Genomic DNA, 16,351 nt, shown 5'->3' with positions numbered 1-16,351 from the left:
ACACACACACACACACAAACACACACACACACAAACACACACACAAACAAACACACACACAAACACACACACAAACACACAGACACAAACAAACACACAAACACACACACAAACACAAACAAACACACAAACACACACACAAACACACATACAAACACACACACAAACACAAACATACACACAAACACACACACACAAACACACACACACAAACACACACACACACAAACACACACACAAACACACACACAAACACACACACACAAACACACACACACAAACACACACACAAACACACACACAAACACACACACAAACACACACACACACACAAACACACACACAAACACACACAAACACACACACACACACACACCACACACACACCACACACACACACATACACACACACACACACACACACACACACACACACACAGACACACACTCAGTTGACGTTTTCTCCAATTAAAATAACAAAAAGTCACTTTGATATCGAGGAAAGTCAATTTTATGTGACCAAAAACTTAATCACGCGAATGAACAAAAAACTAGCTCCAATAAGTGAAAAATGAGGGTAGCATTCGCAGAATTGAGTGAACACAAAGCAGATTTAACGTTATCGTGATGTTATATTGTCGTAACAAAAATCTTGACGACGAAAAAAACAAAGCTGGTCAAGTCCTGAACTACAATTTGAAGAAGTGAACAAACTAAAGGCAGGCCTCTCAGCTTTCAGTCTACTTAGAAGAACAGGTTTTCATAGTAAACAACTTATATGCCAATAAATACCAAAAAGAGTACAGAATTCATAAAAAAACTTGGAACAGAAGGTACAGTTTAGCACCGATAGCAACCTCAAAAAACTCCACAGTTTGTGTCGTTAGACAGCAAACGCTGCAGAAAGCAAAAAGACAGTAAACGGACAGCATTACACATTTGAAGGAAATTTACCAATGCCTTTGAAAATAAGTGGTATCGAAGTAAAAAAATACTCAATTAAAAATTAAAATCTTTAACCGCTATCACACCTATCGTTATAAAGCATAAATCAACTTTTATAAGAACAAATGAGTTCGAATTTTCAAAAAAATTCCACAAACGATTGTTGTCAAAAACCAACCTAACACTCAATTGAATCCATTGAATAAAGACAATCATGACTCGTTAGAACAAATGGGACCCGCCATTAACGCTGACTAAGGGATAGATAAACAATGACAACTACAAAACGGGCAAAATCCAAAGGATCAATCAATTTATTTTAAAATAAGTCGATCTCACAAAAAATTAAAAATCAATAATACTAATTAAAGAGCTAGTGCGACCTCTTATTAGTGACACTATATGATAGAAGAACAAAACCAATTTTAGAAACAGCAAAACTCAAAAAACTCATATTTTTTAAAACGAGTGTCCAATTCGTTATTGGGGAATAGGAACGGTTGAATAGATTACAATATAACTCACTAGGGGCCAATAATCCATAATAAGTAACACAATAGAAAAAACAACAGAAGCGAAATCAGCAACAAATCCAAAATCAATCACTAATACTTTGAAAATTAGTGAGCAAGTCATTAATACAGTTAGATTTGAAAAGAGACCAACAGAGACCAACAGTCCAAAGAGACTAAAAGTTAGAACAACAAAAATAAATACAAGAACAAGCAAATATGAAAAAAAAATACTATTTTGTGGAACCATGACGCGTCTAAGTCTTAAAAATTTGCTTTTAAGTGGTTTAAATAACTGTAACTATGTTCTATTAGAATGCTAATTACAACCTTTTAGAATTATTCCAGCAACAAATCTAGAGTAAAATAGCGAAGTCAAATAGAGGCCGTGAACAAAAATTGAAGAACGCTGTAAAAACTGAAGATCTGTTCAAACACCAACTCTTCAGTCCATTTTAGAAGCAATTTAAAACAAATTCATGTCCAGAAACTGATTGTTTGATGAAAATCACTACTCTAAATGTGACGTCTCATTGACAAAAAGACGAAAAACGAACAGCTAAAAAAAGACAACGCCCCAACATAATCCAAATCGGATGGCAATTTGGATTGTAAAAAGCGACAAAAAAATTAGGCGATTCAAACTAATTTGATAAGAAGGTCTCCAGAAAGAGCGAGCATCAATTTCGACACTTGTTTTGAAAAAAGCTAAAAAAAAGCGAACACCAATTTGTCGCGAAAACCAATTTCTAACTCCAATTTGAAGGTAATTTGAAAAAATTTGCGCTTCAGACCTAATCGTTTTTGCTCTCTTTACGAAACTAGCATCACTAAAATCACTAGTAAAATCTGACTCTTATTGGCAACGGAGCTCGAAAAAAGTGTGAACAGATCTTAAAAAAAGCGCAACAATTGTTATAATACCAGGAGGAGTCAAATAATAGCTCGCTATCGCAGCAATTGAAAACTGTCTTTCAATCAAAATAGTCTTAAAATTATCCAATTTGGGTGACCTCTAAAGAAATTCACAGAAATCATATTCTCATTAGATTTAAAAGTGCATAGTTTCATCAGCATAGTTCCTCAAGTCATATGATCTTGAGGTAAGTCAAAATTATCCGACTAGGGTACAAAAAACTCATACCAACAGAGTAATAGATGAAGTCACGCACACAAATGCAACTGCTGAGTGATAAATTCAGCCAGAAAGAGTAACTTTGCCTTCATGTTGAGCGATAGAACCCTCATAACAAAAATAGGGAAGACGACGAATCAAAAAACAGCCAGAAGACTATAGAATCACCTCTAATTCACTAATTACCTCAACCACATTTGTCTACTGATTGAAAAAAAACTGTATATTTCATAACAGCTGTCTACAAAACAGACGCGCAGTTTAAAAAACGAAGTTAAAGAAACCACTGAAAAAGAAGAAACCCAAACATAGCCGGCAGATTGCCGGAATAGCTGCGAAATAGACTTGCGTGCCGTAAAATACAGATGGAAAAAGATACAGAAGTGAGTTGATAATAGTTATCGCCGCCGCCTATAAAACTTACAAGTTTATTTCAAAGGAGGTTGTTTTTGGGTGCAAAAAAAGTTTCCCTGTCGCGTCTCGAACCGGCAATCTCCGGATTAACAGCCAGTCGCCTTAACCACTCGGCTGTCGGACCATACAATCTATTTTCTTACAATCAACCTTGTTTTAGGAACAGATTCTGTTTCTGAATAACCGCAATTTAGGTCACGCAGAAAGCGTGAAATCAAGCGCGAAAAAGCCATTTAAGCAGTGACGAGACAGAATGTTCTAGAACAAATGTAAAACGAAAATAAAGCGTCAGACGACGAAACAAAAAACCAAGAGCACCGCAATATAGCTACGCTCAGCTTACAGCTTCGCAGCTATAATAAACCATTTTTGAAATTCTCCAAAGTTGCTACTCCATCAAAATTTCCATTATACCATGGAATACAATTCTCGTCATCGGAGAGCAAAAACCATGACAGAAAAACACAAGAATAACGAAATACCGAAAAAAAATTAGAAAATTTCAAAATATAATCAAAGATTTCACAAGTTTTATTCTAAGTATTTGAAACATAACCGACTAACGTCAAGCCAATGAGGGGGTCAAACTTTTAAGATCAAGTAGGTAGGTTATGCAACTGCTCTCACAACGAGATGCTGCTAAAAACCCAGCAACAATTTTTTACACAAATTCTGCGCAAAATGTTATTTCCCAACAAAACAATTGTTCTGGAAAAATCCCTATTATATATTTTTCAAATCAGTGACCCACCAAACAGTCAACTAAACGCACTGAAGTAAAAGAACAAAAAAGGCAAAAAGGAAGAATAAGAAAAAATGTTCAAAATGATATTGCAAAAAACTGAACTATCTAACTTCTCTCCTCTTAGAACTATCTCTCCTCTTAATATCCACACAAATTAAATAAACGACAGGACAAGAAAAATTATTGCGTAAAAAACAAAAACAGATTATCAAGAGCTTCAAGGCTTGGCCAAAATTAAATAGGCCTCTTTCGATGGACATATTTTTGTTTCCTTCATATATAAAAAATGCGTCCAGCAACGAAAAGTGACAAAATTAGCCGAAAATTGCTAGCTTGAAATTTGCTGCGCAAATGCTTCCAATTCTGCACGTACGATTTAAAATTACTTAATGCACGTAGTCAAGTCTTTAAACTTTCAGTCTTAGTGCACGGGCTATATTAGTTTATCCCAATTCTTTTGATTTCGCTTTTTTACCCTGCACATTTTCGCATAAATTTGCAGAATGATTTTTTAAATTCCATTCAGTTGAAACAGCGAGTGAGCTAGGACAGAAATCAAACGTAAAATTCGTAACTTCTGTACAATGGAAAACGTGATCGAAAGGTAAAAACGAATTACACTAGGAGAACGTCAAAAATAATAGCCTTTCAGAGGCTGACAACGGCTATTAATAACTAATAAAAACCATATTGAACTTCAAAAAATAATGAAAAAAATAAAAAACGTTTTTGAAAGTGCCGCACGTGAATAACAAAGCCGGCCAATTGCCGGAAAAGCTGAGAAAGAAGAAGACTTGCGTGCCGTATAACAGATATAGAAACAGATAGATATAAGTTGAAAAATTTATCCACGTCGCTCAAAAAAATGTAAAAAACATTCAGCAATAAACCGATAAAGGTTGTTAATATTTATTCCGCAGAAAACTTTATTAGCGACATTTATTACACATATGTCTTCCTTTGATCTCATTCAAATTAAACTTAAGCTTTAAAGCGTAAAAGTCATTTTACTGAGTGAGGTAATTCACTTATGATGAAAATCTAAACTCGCAAATGATCTATAACTTCTACTAGAGAGAGAGAGAGAGAGGAATGATTTCACGCGCAAATGCCGTTATTGAGAGGAAGAAGTCATTCAGAAATTTTGACTTTTTCAGCTTTGCTGTGTAAACAAATGTAAAACAAAAAAGAGCGCCAGACGACGAAACAAAGAAACAGCAGGACAAGTCCTGAAATAGAATTCAAAGAACTGAATCAAAATCTTAGAACTAGTTTACATGACCAGCAGATCAACTGAACAATGCCAGCCAAAAACTTTTTCACGCCTATTTTTTGGTGTATGCAGAAAAACTCTTGTGACTATTGTTCAGTAAGTTGACTTAAATACTTGTTCTCACGTGCTGCATTGACTTTTACATCCTGTTTCAATGACACTTAAGAGATTAAAAAGCAGATGACTGTCATAATGAAACGACCATGAAACGAAAAAAACACATGAAACGACCAACAATAGCCTGGCTATACCTTCCTTCACGGCTTCTAAAAAATAAAAAAGTGGGCTCCTTGAGCATCAAGCATTGTTTACAGCTAGCTTTTTGGTTCAACTAATGTAAATCAATTTTCAGCTCTCAATTGCGGGAAGTTGATTCTGTAACTGAAGAGAGACTTGCTTATTCACCTCAATGTCAATGTAGACGGGATTTGGCTTGAAGAGATCGGCGAATTCCTCCCAGCCCAATTCCTCGTGCAACACTGCGTGTAGAGAGTAGCCATTGGCCTGCATCTCATCAGACAGAGCGGACAGCTTCCCAGCTTCCTGCATTACAAAACAACAAACATAGCTGGCAAATTGGTACTTGACGCACGTGTCAAAGTGTTCTTATTTGGTGTGCAAATTCTGCATATTCGGTTAGATGTCGCTATTAAGCATAATACTAATGTCAGCTAGAAATTGCTTCAATGATCTTTGATAACCTAACGCACTATCAAAAAGGTAAAGCGAACTAAAAACATAGCGGCAAGAATTCCTGAAACGACTCAAAGAGTCGTCTTTGTGAACGGATTCCCTTTTAAATCAACTGGTACCAACTAAAGTGACCACTAAAAACGAAAAAAATAGTCAAAAATCGAAAAATAGCCCATAAAACCAAGTGAACTAAAAAACTACATTACTCCTTTATGCAAAACAAGCCAAAATTTTCGTGAGCATTTAAAACATCAAACTACGCGAGCAGCAAAAGTCAAGCCATGTTACCTTCCCAAATCGTTCAATTTTTGAAGAAAAATTTGAACTACGAGAAATGGCCAAAAATTGTTGCAAAATTTATAAATTTCCGTAAGTTCTCTCAATCAAAACACTATTCTACAATAAAAAAGGTAATCAATTGGTAACAAAATACTTCGCAAATTAGTTGTCGCTACAAATCACAATAAACGCAACAAAACTAAACGAGGGCCAAAAAATAATCAAACAGAAAAAAATCATGAATAAGACTAAAGAGTCGGAACAATATTCAAACGGAAAAAATCCTATTTTACCAAAACCAAACCCTAAGAAAATTCGCAAAAGAGTGTTCAAACTTTTGTAAAGTGAAGCTAGCATAATCTCAGTGACATATAATGTTAAATAAAATCAATTGAAAACAAAAAGAAATTCAAAGGAAAAAGACAAACATATTAGATCAAATCAATAATTTTCAATTTAATAAAAGCAGGGCGAATATAGATCTTAGCAGAAAATAAGAAAAAAGCAATCTAGAATGTGGAGAATACATACATTAAGAGAAAATTTTTTAAAAATATTTCGCAATTTGTGAAAAATCAAACTAAAAATAAATTGGAAAAGCTAATTAAAAATGAAAAAAAAAACTTAGGTAAAAAACATGGATGTTTTACTATTAAGCTATCGAAGTTTAAAAGAATTACACAGCCATCTTCTTGTCTCAGCAAGGAATTAAAAACAGCTCAATTGCAAAACAGTAAAACACTGAAAAAAAATGTTCAAAATATGGTAAACATTTTCACTGAATTTCAAAGAGTTATCGCCCAAAACAATTCAATTAGCAATAAAGCGAAATTAAAAGCACCAATGGTGCAACAAAAGACTTATGATAATGAAACTCCAAACCTCTTTTTATGATAACTGCTAACAAAAAACTGACAAAAACCACCGTATGTGTACAATTTCATTTTAAAAAAATACCTCACGGGAGGCATCCTATTCAGAATTTATCAAAAAGACGTTGCTATATTTAATAATTTGGTCAAAGAAGTCCGCTCAAAGATCCCAAAATGAAATAAAAAAAAACAAAAAAATAACAAAAAACAGAAATATGTGCCAATTTTTGCACTGAAACACATTATTAGGCGCTCAAAAACATTGTGGTATCGATTTCAAATGGTTGGATATTCATGCGGCATCGATAAAAATTTACTTCTACAAAAAACCAAGTTACAATTTAAAAAAGTTGGGCAAAATTGACGAAAACACCGCTAAAAACTCATCTATAAGCGCCAATCTCTCAAAAAGTTTTCAAAGTCAAAAAGTCATTCATTCAATGAACAGAACCTTCTCTCGCTCAAAAAAATTATTTCACACGGCAATTTTACACTTTCACTATTAGGTCAAAACGACGCCTGAACAAATTGTACTTCCGGTAAAAAACAACTTAAAACCAATACTCCTCTTCGAGTCGTAAAAGGGAGAGCGCCAAAATAATAGCCGTTGAGAGGCTGACGGGGCTACTAATAACCTATATCAAGATCTGTTAGAAGGTTGAGAAAGAACAACCTGAAGCAAATAGTGCATAAGATAAGCTTGACATAGCTTGGCACAATGCTCTACGTGTTCAATATTTACATGGCTAGAGCTATGAAGCCGTGAGGAGAATGAGAGAACGGTTAAAAGATGTGCCCAAAATTTAGCGCTTACGACCAGTTGGTGCAACGGTAAGCTCGGTAAAAGCTAGACTTGAATACTATGAATAATAGAAACCTATTGGTCAATTTTCACAGAAGATGCGCCTCCGTATACCCACCTAAACGACAACTTGGCATGCGACCTGATCATGTGGCTTGATTGGTACGCAGCTCTCAATTTAACTGTCCAACTTATAGTTTCAAAACGAAAACAGGTACTAACCGCCCTGCACATTGATCATCCTGGCCTTCGGACGGCGAAAACCACCGCCCCCTTTCCCTCGCTCCAGAGGGAATCGGAACTAATCTGGCTGCCATCACGCAATTTCAGAGGCGCCCCTTTTTAGATTAATTACACCAATATCCACAATTCTTGTTAATTTTTTATCAGTGTCTATCTTTCAAATGAAGCGAGCGAATGATTAACTACTACATTTTTTGTCTGGTACACCTAGATCGATACATTAAAGCACTTCCCATTGTAATAGCATGTCCCAAAAAGTTGAAACGCAAGCAATAATTTCAAATCTAAAACAGATGAAGGTCAAAGTTCAAATGAAAACATGTGGGTATGTAAAGATGAGGAGCACAATTTAATAAGCATGGGCATTGATGCTTTTTTGTAGGGGTCAGGTTTTTTCCAACGTTCGCTTGCGTTGCAACTATATCGGACGTTTTATAATTCCATTTTACTTTCGAAACCCAAATTAGGAGCATAGTCCACTAGCGACGAGCCACCTGTTAGCAAAGGGTGCGAACTCCCGTCATTCAGCTCCCTCAAATCAATTCTACCACTACCAGCTATTTTCCGCAACTATATTACATGGATAACAGGTCTAGTTTAAGTGGACATTGGTGGTGTTTGCCTTTGAGGTAGTCGAGGGTAGCCTTGGGGATCTCCTTGGCCATGAAGAATGATGATCTTCTGAAGTATACCAGAGAAGCTGCTGTGATTGCTGTAAGTCCTGAGAAAGAGAGAACCACCACGTTCATAAATAAGGAGCAAAATTGCATCAATAATAAACTCAAACCAAACAAAACACTTCGTTCACTTTTACTTTGCGCTAAAGATGCCATTGCATTTTCATTCAATCGCTCGCAAATTTCAAGACATCCTGTTACTTAACAGTCAAGTATGAAAAGGATCATGAACAAGTAACATAGTTTGACCTAAATGGTGAACTATTACAGCTTTGACGCAGTGGAACTTCGTATATTTGACTGTTTGAAATGATGCTATTCACTTTCTATCATTGAACATGATGTCTCGTCTGATTTTAGCCTTTTCCACTAAGTGACATGAAACTCATTATTAGCAAAAAGACATTCATACAAAAATAACATTGCCAATTAGATAAATTACAATGACAATAATGGATGGATATTGTCTAGCATTTCAAAAATGAGGAGAAGGATATTGTTTCCGTTTTATTACCCCAGAGTCATTGTCAACAATTGTTTCGACCTCATGAAATTCGGAAAGGAACTGTATGACAGCCTGGCTTTTTTTAATGTTCTGCCAGCTTTGACCCCCCCCCCCCCAAAAAAAAAAACCTCATCAGAGGAAATGAGATGTATCAATTTAAAGCTCTTAAAGAGTTAAATATAGTTAGTTATGGTTATCCCAAATAAAATTGAAACGTTATACGAAACAGTTTAAATTGACGAAATTCATGATGATATTTTATTGCTGATTTTTTTATTCCTAGAGAACATCAATAAACTCTGCGATACGTCTTTCTTTCCATAGAGAACTTTTGAACGCCGTGATTTATTTAACACGGAAGAAAGTTCAAGAGTTACTTTTGCCAACGAACTTTTATTAAACGTAAAAATTTCATATCAATGTTCAAAGAGCAAGTAAATTTTGAATGTAAACTAGCTATCTCTCACTAGAGAGCCAAAATTTTCCATTAACGAGGCTAAGTCAGCGGGCAACAAAAACTACAAATACGGGAAAAGCTTAAAAAACATTCAAAATGTTTTGAAAATAAGTATTGTCAAAACCGTTGAAAAGGCTACCTTCATATTGAACTCATAAAATAGACTCAACAGTGCCTCATTAGAGATCCAGTGAGACCTGTCAATACATCACTGAGCAAGGCTTTAAAATCGATGATAAATTTGGAAAACAAGTTAAATTGACAAAGAAGTTAAAACCTCTACACATGCACTAACAAATTAAATAGCTTCTATTAGAATCCATTGAAGAGCCAAGGAGAACATTCATTAATGCGACTAAGGAGCAGGACAAAAAAGAACTAAACAAATCGAGCATTGACCTTTGATGAATCCAAAAACAAACTACAAATTGACCAAAAGTCGAAAAAAAAGAGTGAGCAGGTCTTAACAAAACATACTCGAACAACAGAGGCCTTTTTTCTTCAACCTCTAAGAACCGCCCTTCACACCCTAAGTATAAGTCTCCAAAACAGTTTCTGTGAATCGCATACTTGGAAATTAGTGAGCTGAAAGGCTTTAAGAGCAATTAAAACCCGTTGAGCGCTACCTGTTTATCCCGTTGTTGAGGACCAAAGGTAAAATGGGTCAGACGAAAAATCGGTCAAGCAAAAAATCAAACGAAACTTCGTTTGAGAGCAATTAATAATTTATCTGGGCAACCAGTCTTCAAAAACTACCATTCAGAAAAAAATACTGGCGAACAAACGAGCAAAAAAAAGTATTCAATCAAAAAACGACAACCAACTGATACAAAAAAAAACTATATACGGTGAAAAACGAAGAAAAGGAAAAGACGGAATTTTTTTAAAGAAAATCCGTACTAGAAACTAACAATTGTTCCAAAAGAACCCTTTCAATACATTTCTACTCAATCAGTGAACCACTTATTTCCTTTCAGAGATCTACTAAACAATTATTTAAAAAAATAAAGAAAACAACAAAACCAGAAAAAATTACAAATGTGTATTATGCCAGTGAAAACTGCCCTTAATAGTCCTTATTGGCAGCAATACATAGAAAAAAGCACTAGGTTAAACAGCGGAAAAAACGGATGTTGAAAGGCTTAAAACAAGAAGATATAGGCAAAAACTTGAAAACAGATGGAAATGGACCCAAATTTCATTAAATTTCCTCTATTTTCTCCAACAATTATATCTCAAAACTAATACCAAACAAAAAGAAAAATCAAAAACTACTAGAACAACAAAGGTCGGTAATTAAACTCCCCAGATGCCAAAAAACTTAAAGATTACAAAAAAGCTTCCAACTGGGCCAAAATTTCAAATGGCTAAAATGCTCAAAATAAGATTCTAAACGCTCTATTAATAGCTTAGGTGACTAAACAAACACCTTTGGCTGATAATCTTAGTGAAAACTGCAGATCCGCTTTACGAAAGCTGCTCTTGATAAAAAAAAATATTGCTGGCTCAGCTCAGTGCAGAAATTTCAGCTACTTTTCTCGCTCTCGCTCTCTCTCTCAATCTCTCCTCTCTCTCTCTCTCTCTCTCTCTCTCTCTCTCTCTCTCTCTCTCTCTCTCTCTCTCTCTCTCTCTCTCGGTCTCTCTCTCTCTCTCTCTCGGTCGCTCTCTCTCTCTCTCTCTCTCTCTCTCTCTCTCTCTCTTAAAATGATGTTTTTACAAAACAATACTCTTAATGATTTTTCAGCAGATTGACCTAACACTTCTTTCCACGTGCCGCGATTGACTTCTTCTAAGTCACGTCCTCTAAAAATAGAATGCATCAATTTTAAACCACCACTTCGAGTCTTAAAAAAACCAGCGACCCAATACAATTAAAACTCAATTGAGAATTGCATGTCTCAACAGCTCCGGTGAAGCGCATAATTAAACATATTAAGGCGTCAGGCTCTAAGACAACTTAGTGCCCTACGGACTTACCTATGTATACCATTTTATAGGACAAGTTAAAAGCGTCACACGAATAATCGGTCAGGCATAAAATTGCATAAAAAGACCCCAGGAACTAAATGCTATAAACTTTGTTAAAGAGTATATCCGTAAAATTTAATTTTTCAAATGATACTATGTGATTTGATTCAAATGGATTGGCATGTGTTTAATATTTGGTTATTGTTGTAAATTTAGTTTGATTGAAAAAGAAGACAGGTCTTACAAGAGAGTAAGAGCACTAATACGATTCAAATTGCGTGAATTCTCTGAATATGCTGCTACTTAAAAAGAGAAAAATTGGAAAGAAAAAGAAAAAAGAGGAAACAAAGGAAAAGGAAAGAAAAAAGATGCAAAGAAAAAACCAACTGCTCGAAATTGTGATCCAGGAACTTATATGTCTTTCCACCTTCAATTGGCCTCAAAGCCCTGCCCCCTCTTAACGGTCATGGGTCTTATCCTCTACGCTAGGAAGGATGCCGATTGCTTGCGCCTATTGACCTTTCTAAAGCAGAAAGAATGAAGGAAGAGAAAAAACGAGAAAATATAGAAAACGAATAAAAGGAAAGAAGTGAAGAAAGGAGGAAAAAGCAATCAAATACCAATTTGTTAACCCCAGCACATGAGACATCCTTTTTCACCCATATTCAGGTTTGAGCCCATTCCCCTCGCTGTATAGCCATAGGTCTATTCCTTAGCGCTACCAACTCCTGTTGCTTTTGTCTATTGAACTGACTACAAACGCAAATTTTTGGTCATTGGCTTTTTTTTGTCTTGCTTGTTTTTTCTAAGCTGCATTCTTAAGGATGACGAAAAAATGTGCATATCAAGAGCTTAAGTATGGTGGTATAGGCTGCACGTTTAAGGACCGTTAAACCATGAAGACAGGAGCGCTGTTAATCATTGCGCTCAATTGCAACTTTTATTTAACATAACAGATAGATAGACGAGAGGGAGAGATTGAAATGCACAGAAAAATTGGAGAAAAACTAAGACAAGAAATGAATAACGAAAAAAAGGAAAGACAAAAAACGGAAGAAAAAGACAAGCAAATCAAATTCCTTACCCCCACTAGGTTATACACCCTTAGTCTTCCCCTACTCGGGCTTTAACCTATGCCCCTCGCTCCAAAGTCATAGTTCTAGTCCTTTGCGCTACCAACGCCAGTTGCTTTTGTCTATTGAACTGACTACACGCAAATTTTTCGTCATTTGCTTTTTCTCTCGCTTGTTTTTGCTAAGCTGCTTTTTGATTAGCACAAAAACATGTGCAGATCAGGAGCTTAAGCATAGTGGTGTAGGCAGCATCTTTAGGGATCCCTAAAGCATGTGAAGATAGAAGTGCTGTTAACCATTGCACTCAAGTGCGACCTACGTTTAATATAATAGATTGACCAAAAAACTAGAAGGCTTTTTAAAAACAAAAATCTCCCAGCATTTTTTAAGCAATTTTTTTGAAAGTTTGGGAACAATGTTAGAAGTTGCATTGAACAGCTGCTTCTGAGAAAAACATCATAAACTCTATTTCAAAAAATCTTTTTCGTCTTCGTTTATATAATTCAGTTTCAAAAAGCTTTCTTATTAATTTCTGGTCTCAGAACTGAAAGCAGATTTAGTTATAATCATTTTTAATTCCGTCCGATAATGATACTTTCTCGTTACATTTATTTTCCTGCTTTTTGTCTTTTTCTTCGAACCCAACATAACATCTTCACATCTTTCAACAAAGATTGCCTATATGTTGCCTGAAATCTCAGCAGTCTTCAAAACCATAACATGAGGGAGGGTGTAGGGGGTTGTGCATAGTCCGGTTGTAGATGGCTACTTGGTGGTGTAGGCAGGCAGATTGCCTTGCAAACTTTGAATAGCTGAAAGGAAGGGGAACCTAAATGGGACTAAGAAGTTCAATAGTGGGCTTCAAATAACCACATTAGAGGTTAACATATACCACTATTAAGATTTAAAGTGAAAAAAGGCACCAATTTCGGCGCACTTTTCATTTGACTATTAGTATTAAATTGCCGCCAATTGAATTCAGTTGCTTGAAATTGTGATTGAGAGAGAATTTTAGATCACGCGAAACGCAAAAAGTCAAGGGCGTAAAAGTCACTCGAAAAGTCGAAATTGTCAAGCGCAAATTTTGCATAAAAAGACAGACACGTTTACAATAATTGCTATGAACATCGTTCAAGAGCCATTAATTACAGAAAACAAACTAAAAAACAGACGAAAACAAACGCAATCTTTTTATTAACAGCTTGAGAAATTAGAGAAGTTTCCAAAAATTAAAATAAGGAAACTAACTTTGAAAAATTCATTGTCATTCGTCGCTTCGTACAACTCCAGAAAAACGGGAAAAATAATGTGCCGAAACCTTATTTTCCTTTACCGTCTTTCTATTGAACTGCAGTTAATTTCTGGCTAACTTAGCTCAAAATCTCCGATGTTTTTCTACCGAATAAAAGAACAAGCATCGCGAAACAAAACAAATCAAATTCATGTAGGTTTCCAAACGCAAAGAAGTACACAAAGAAACTAATTAAAGGCCAACAAAAATTCATCACAATTGAAAAAAATGTTTTCTCAATTTTTCTAATCAAACTCCAACCGTGACTGCCATTTCTGATAAAGAATTTATTTTAGTCAGGTTTTAGAAGAAGATCAGAACCAGACTTAAAATATAAAAACAAAATGAAATTGTTGAAAGGCATCTCAACGAAATGTGATTGCTACTCCGTCCGATTTGGATACAGAAAATTAAAATATTGGTCTAAAATTGACTGAAAAACTACTCATCATGAGGTGTAGAAAAATCCCCGAGAACCTCTAATGCAAGGTACAAAAAATAGGCTTAAGCAAAAACAAAAAACTGCTTGGCAAAAGCTGCATGTTAATGAAAATTTAGCTCGCTTTTAATATTATATTATATTATCTCACTCACTGAAAATAATAAGGCATGGGCAAAAAAGTACTCATTCTCTCCAATTTTGTTAGGTAATTTGACGCGTCAGCATTACTCATCTAGTTCGTATGATGAAGTACGGCGAATCTTCTGCTCAGCCTTGTCAGCTAGCGGAGCGTCGGAAATATTGATGCGCTAGACCCGGGTTGTTAAAATAAAAATCAACCTTCACTGATGTGTGGATTCGAAGCTTAAATATGGTAACGTAGCCAGCAATGAATTAAACATGTAACTAACCTGCCAAAGTGTATTTCATCAACACATTGTACCTGATGGTAGTAACTTTCATATACCTTTGCTGTTTGACTAGAGAGCCACACAAGCGCACCAAAAGTCACAACACAGAATATTGGTTGTATCAGAAACAAATTGCTATCTGAAATTGCAACAAAATTAAAGGACTTTGACCTTGTAATCGTTGAGTGTATTCTCAAATATCAAAACAACTGCAGCTAGTTTTGGAGCTTTCTACATGCTTTGGTAGCACGTTTAGCTCACAGACAATAAGTGACAACAATTGCGTTAAGAATATATGGAACAAAAAAATGAAACAAATTATCTCATAATAATGCGTTCGTTACCTAATAATTTTTTACCTTTAATTAATTTAAATTTATTGACTTAATCTCCAGGATCTATTTTGTATGAATGCAAGAAGAAAGTATTGAATACGTCTCAAATAGGTCTCCTTAAATAGACCTTTTATACTGAGCTGTAAATAGTGCACTAACAAAATGTCATAAACATAAAATATTTATTGTTCTTTCTTTCTAAAAAATCTCTTCATCTATGCTCATTCATGTACGCACTCGAATAATGGAAAACACGATGCTCAAAAAACCTACTCACTGTGCTCAAAGCCCGGGCCAATGAATTATCAGTCAATATATAAACAGCCAGATTCCGTAGAACAGCAACTTTTTAGACAAATATGGTATTTTTTGCTACAAATTAGCTATCGAAACAGGGTATTTTAGTATGCATTCCACTTTCCCGGCAATAAACTTAAAATATTGATTCAAAAAAAAATGACGCAAGCAGTCAGTGTAGTAATTTTTTTTTCTTTTTTTTAACAATCAAAACTTAAATTTAAGGTATGCTTGGTTGGGGAAATCATGGTTGAAATCATTTCGAAGTTCAGTCGATTCTCAGAAAGTTTTCTTGCGATCAGCCTTGTGCCCACATATCAACATGGTGCCCACGCAATTGAGTATTTGTCGTTTTATTTGTTCCCAGAAACCCTCACAATCGGGTCTTCAAAATTTCGTCATCATCAACCCCCACAATCGGGTTGAACGGAATGAGCATTGTCCCCACTCATTGGGTGACAAATAAATTCGCGCACAGCAATCACTGGGCAACTAAAATTGGGTGAGCCAAGACTTTAAATTAACCATTGTGGGGCTGAGAGTGTTGTCGCAGGAATGAATCTCATAACAGGGGATCTCTGGCGATCAGCATTGTGGCTGAACCTCTCATTAAAGTCACTGAGACTCTTTGAGATAACCGATTGTAGGCAATTGATAAACCAGCTGGTTGAAAGTTTCGGTTATCGGCAAGGTTATACGTTTCAAAGTTTTTCGAACCAAATCTGAGAAGCCCCCGAAAGATTCAAACGCGAGTGGTACAAAAGTAACAAAACTAATTGCTTCAATTTTGCTCGAAAAGTATCAAGATAACAGCTTTTGACTGACTGCTAAATATAGACAAAATACAAGGGGTCAAACTTCATAAAATCCTTTCTTGCAACCGTACTGCCCATTTGTTGGCTCCATGTGTCATCATAAAACAGATATTTTTCTACCGTATGCCTTTGGACAAACTTAACGAAAGTATAACAAACTTTTGTTAA

At 35.5% G+C, this 16,351-nt stretch overlaps 1 protein-coding gene across 2 annotated transcripts in view; it reads right to left on the bottom strand.

The window, feature by feature from the left end:
* Positions 1 to 14,872, bottom strand: part of LOC142344689 (peroxiredoxin-like 2A) — a 46,358-nt gene extending 31,486 nt beyond the window's left edge. The window contains exons 1-4 of one of the 2 annotated variants that reach the window (XM_075396529.1): positions 14,737 to 14,872; positions 8,536 to 8,634; positions 7,893 to 8,008; positions 5,430 to 5,567 (exon numbers count right to left, since the gene is read on the bottom strand). In XM_075396529.1, the coding sequence (XP_075252644.1) occupies positions 5,430 to 5,567; positions 7,893 to 7,904 (150 nt within the window). In that variant the 5' untranslated portion in view covers positions 7,905 to 8,008; positions 8,536 to 8,634; positions 14,737 to 14,872. Of the gene's footprint in view, positions 1 to 5,429; positions 5,568 to 7,892; positions 8,009 to 8,535; positions 8,795 to 14,736 lie in introns of those variants that run through there. The other variant, XM_075396530.1, reaches the window with a different exon arrangement.
* Positions 14,873 to 16,351: the final 1,479 nt, after the last annotated feature.

Source organism: Convolutriloba macropyga, chromosome 8 (genome assembly GCF_964194025.1).
Source record: "Convolutriloba macropyga chromosome 8, txConMacr16.3, whole genome shotgun sequence".
NCBI lineage: Eukaryota > Metazoa > Xenacoelomorpha > Acoela > Convolutidae > Convolutriloba > Convolutriloba macropyga.
The sequence above is the reverse complement of the archived record's forward strand: the minus strand, read 5'-3'. Positions and strand labels throughout refer to the sequence as shown.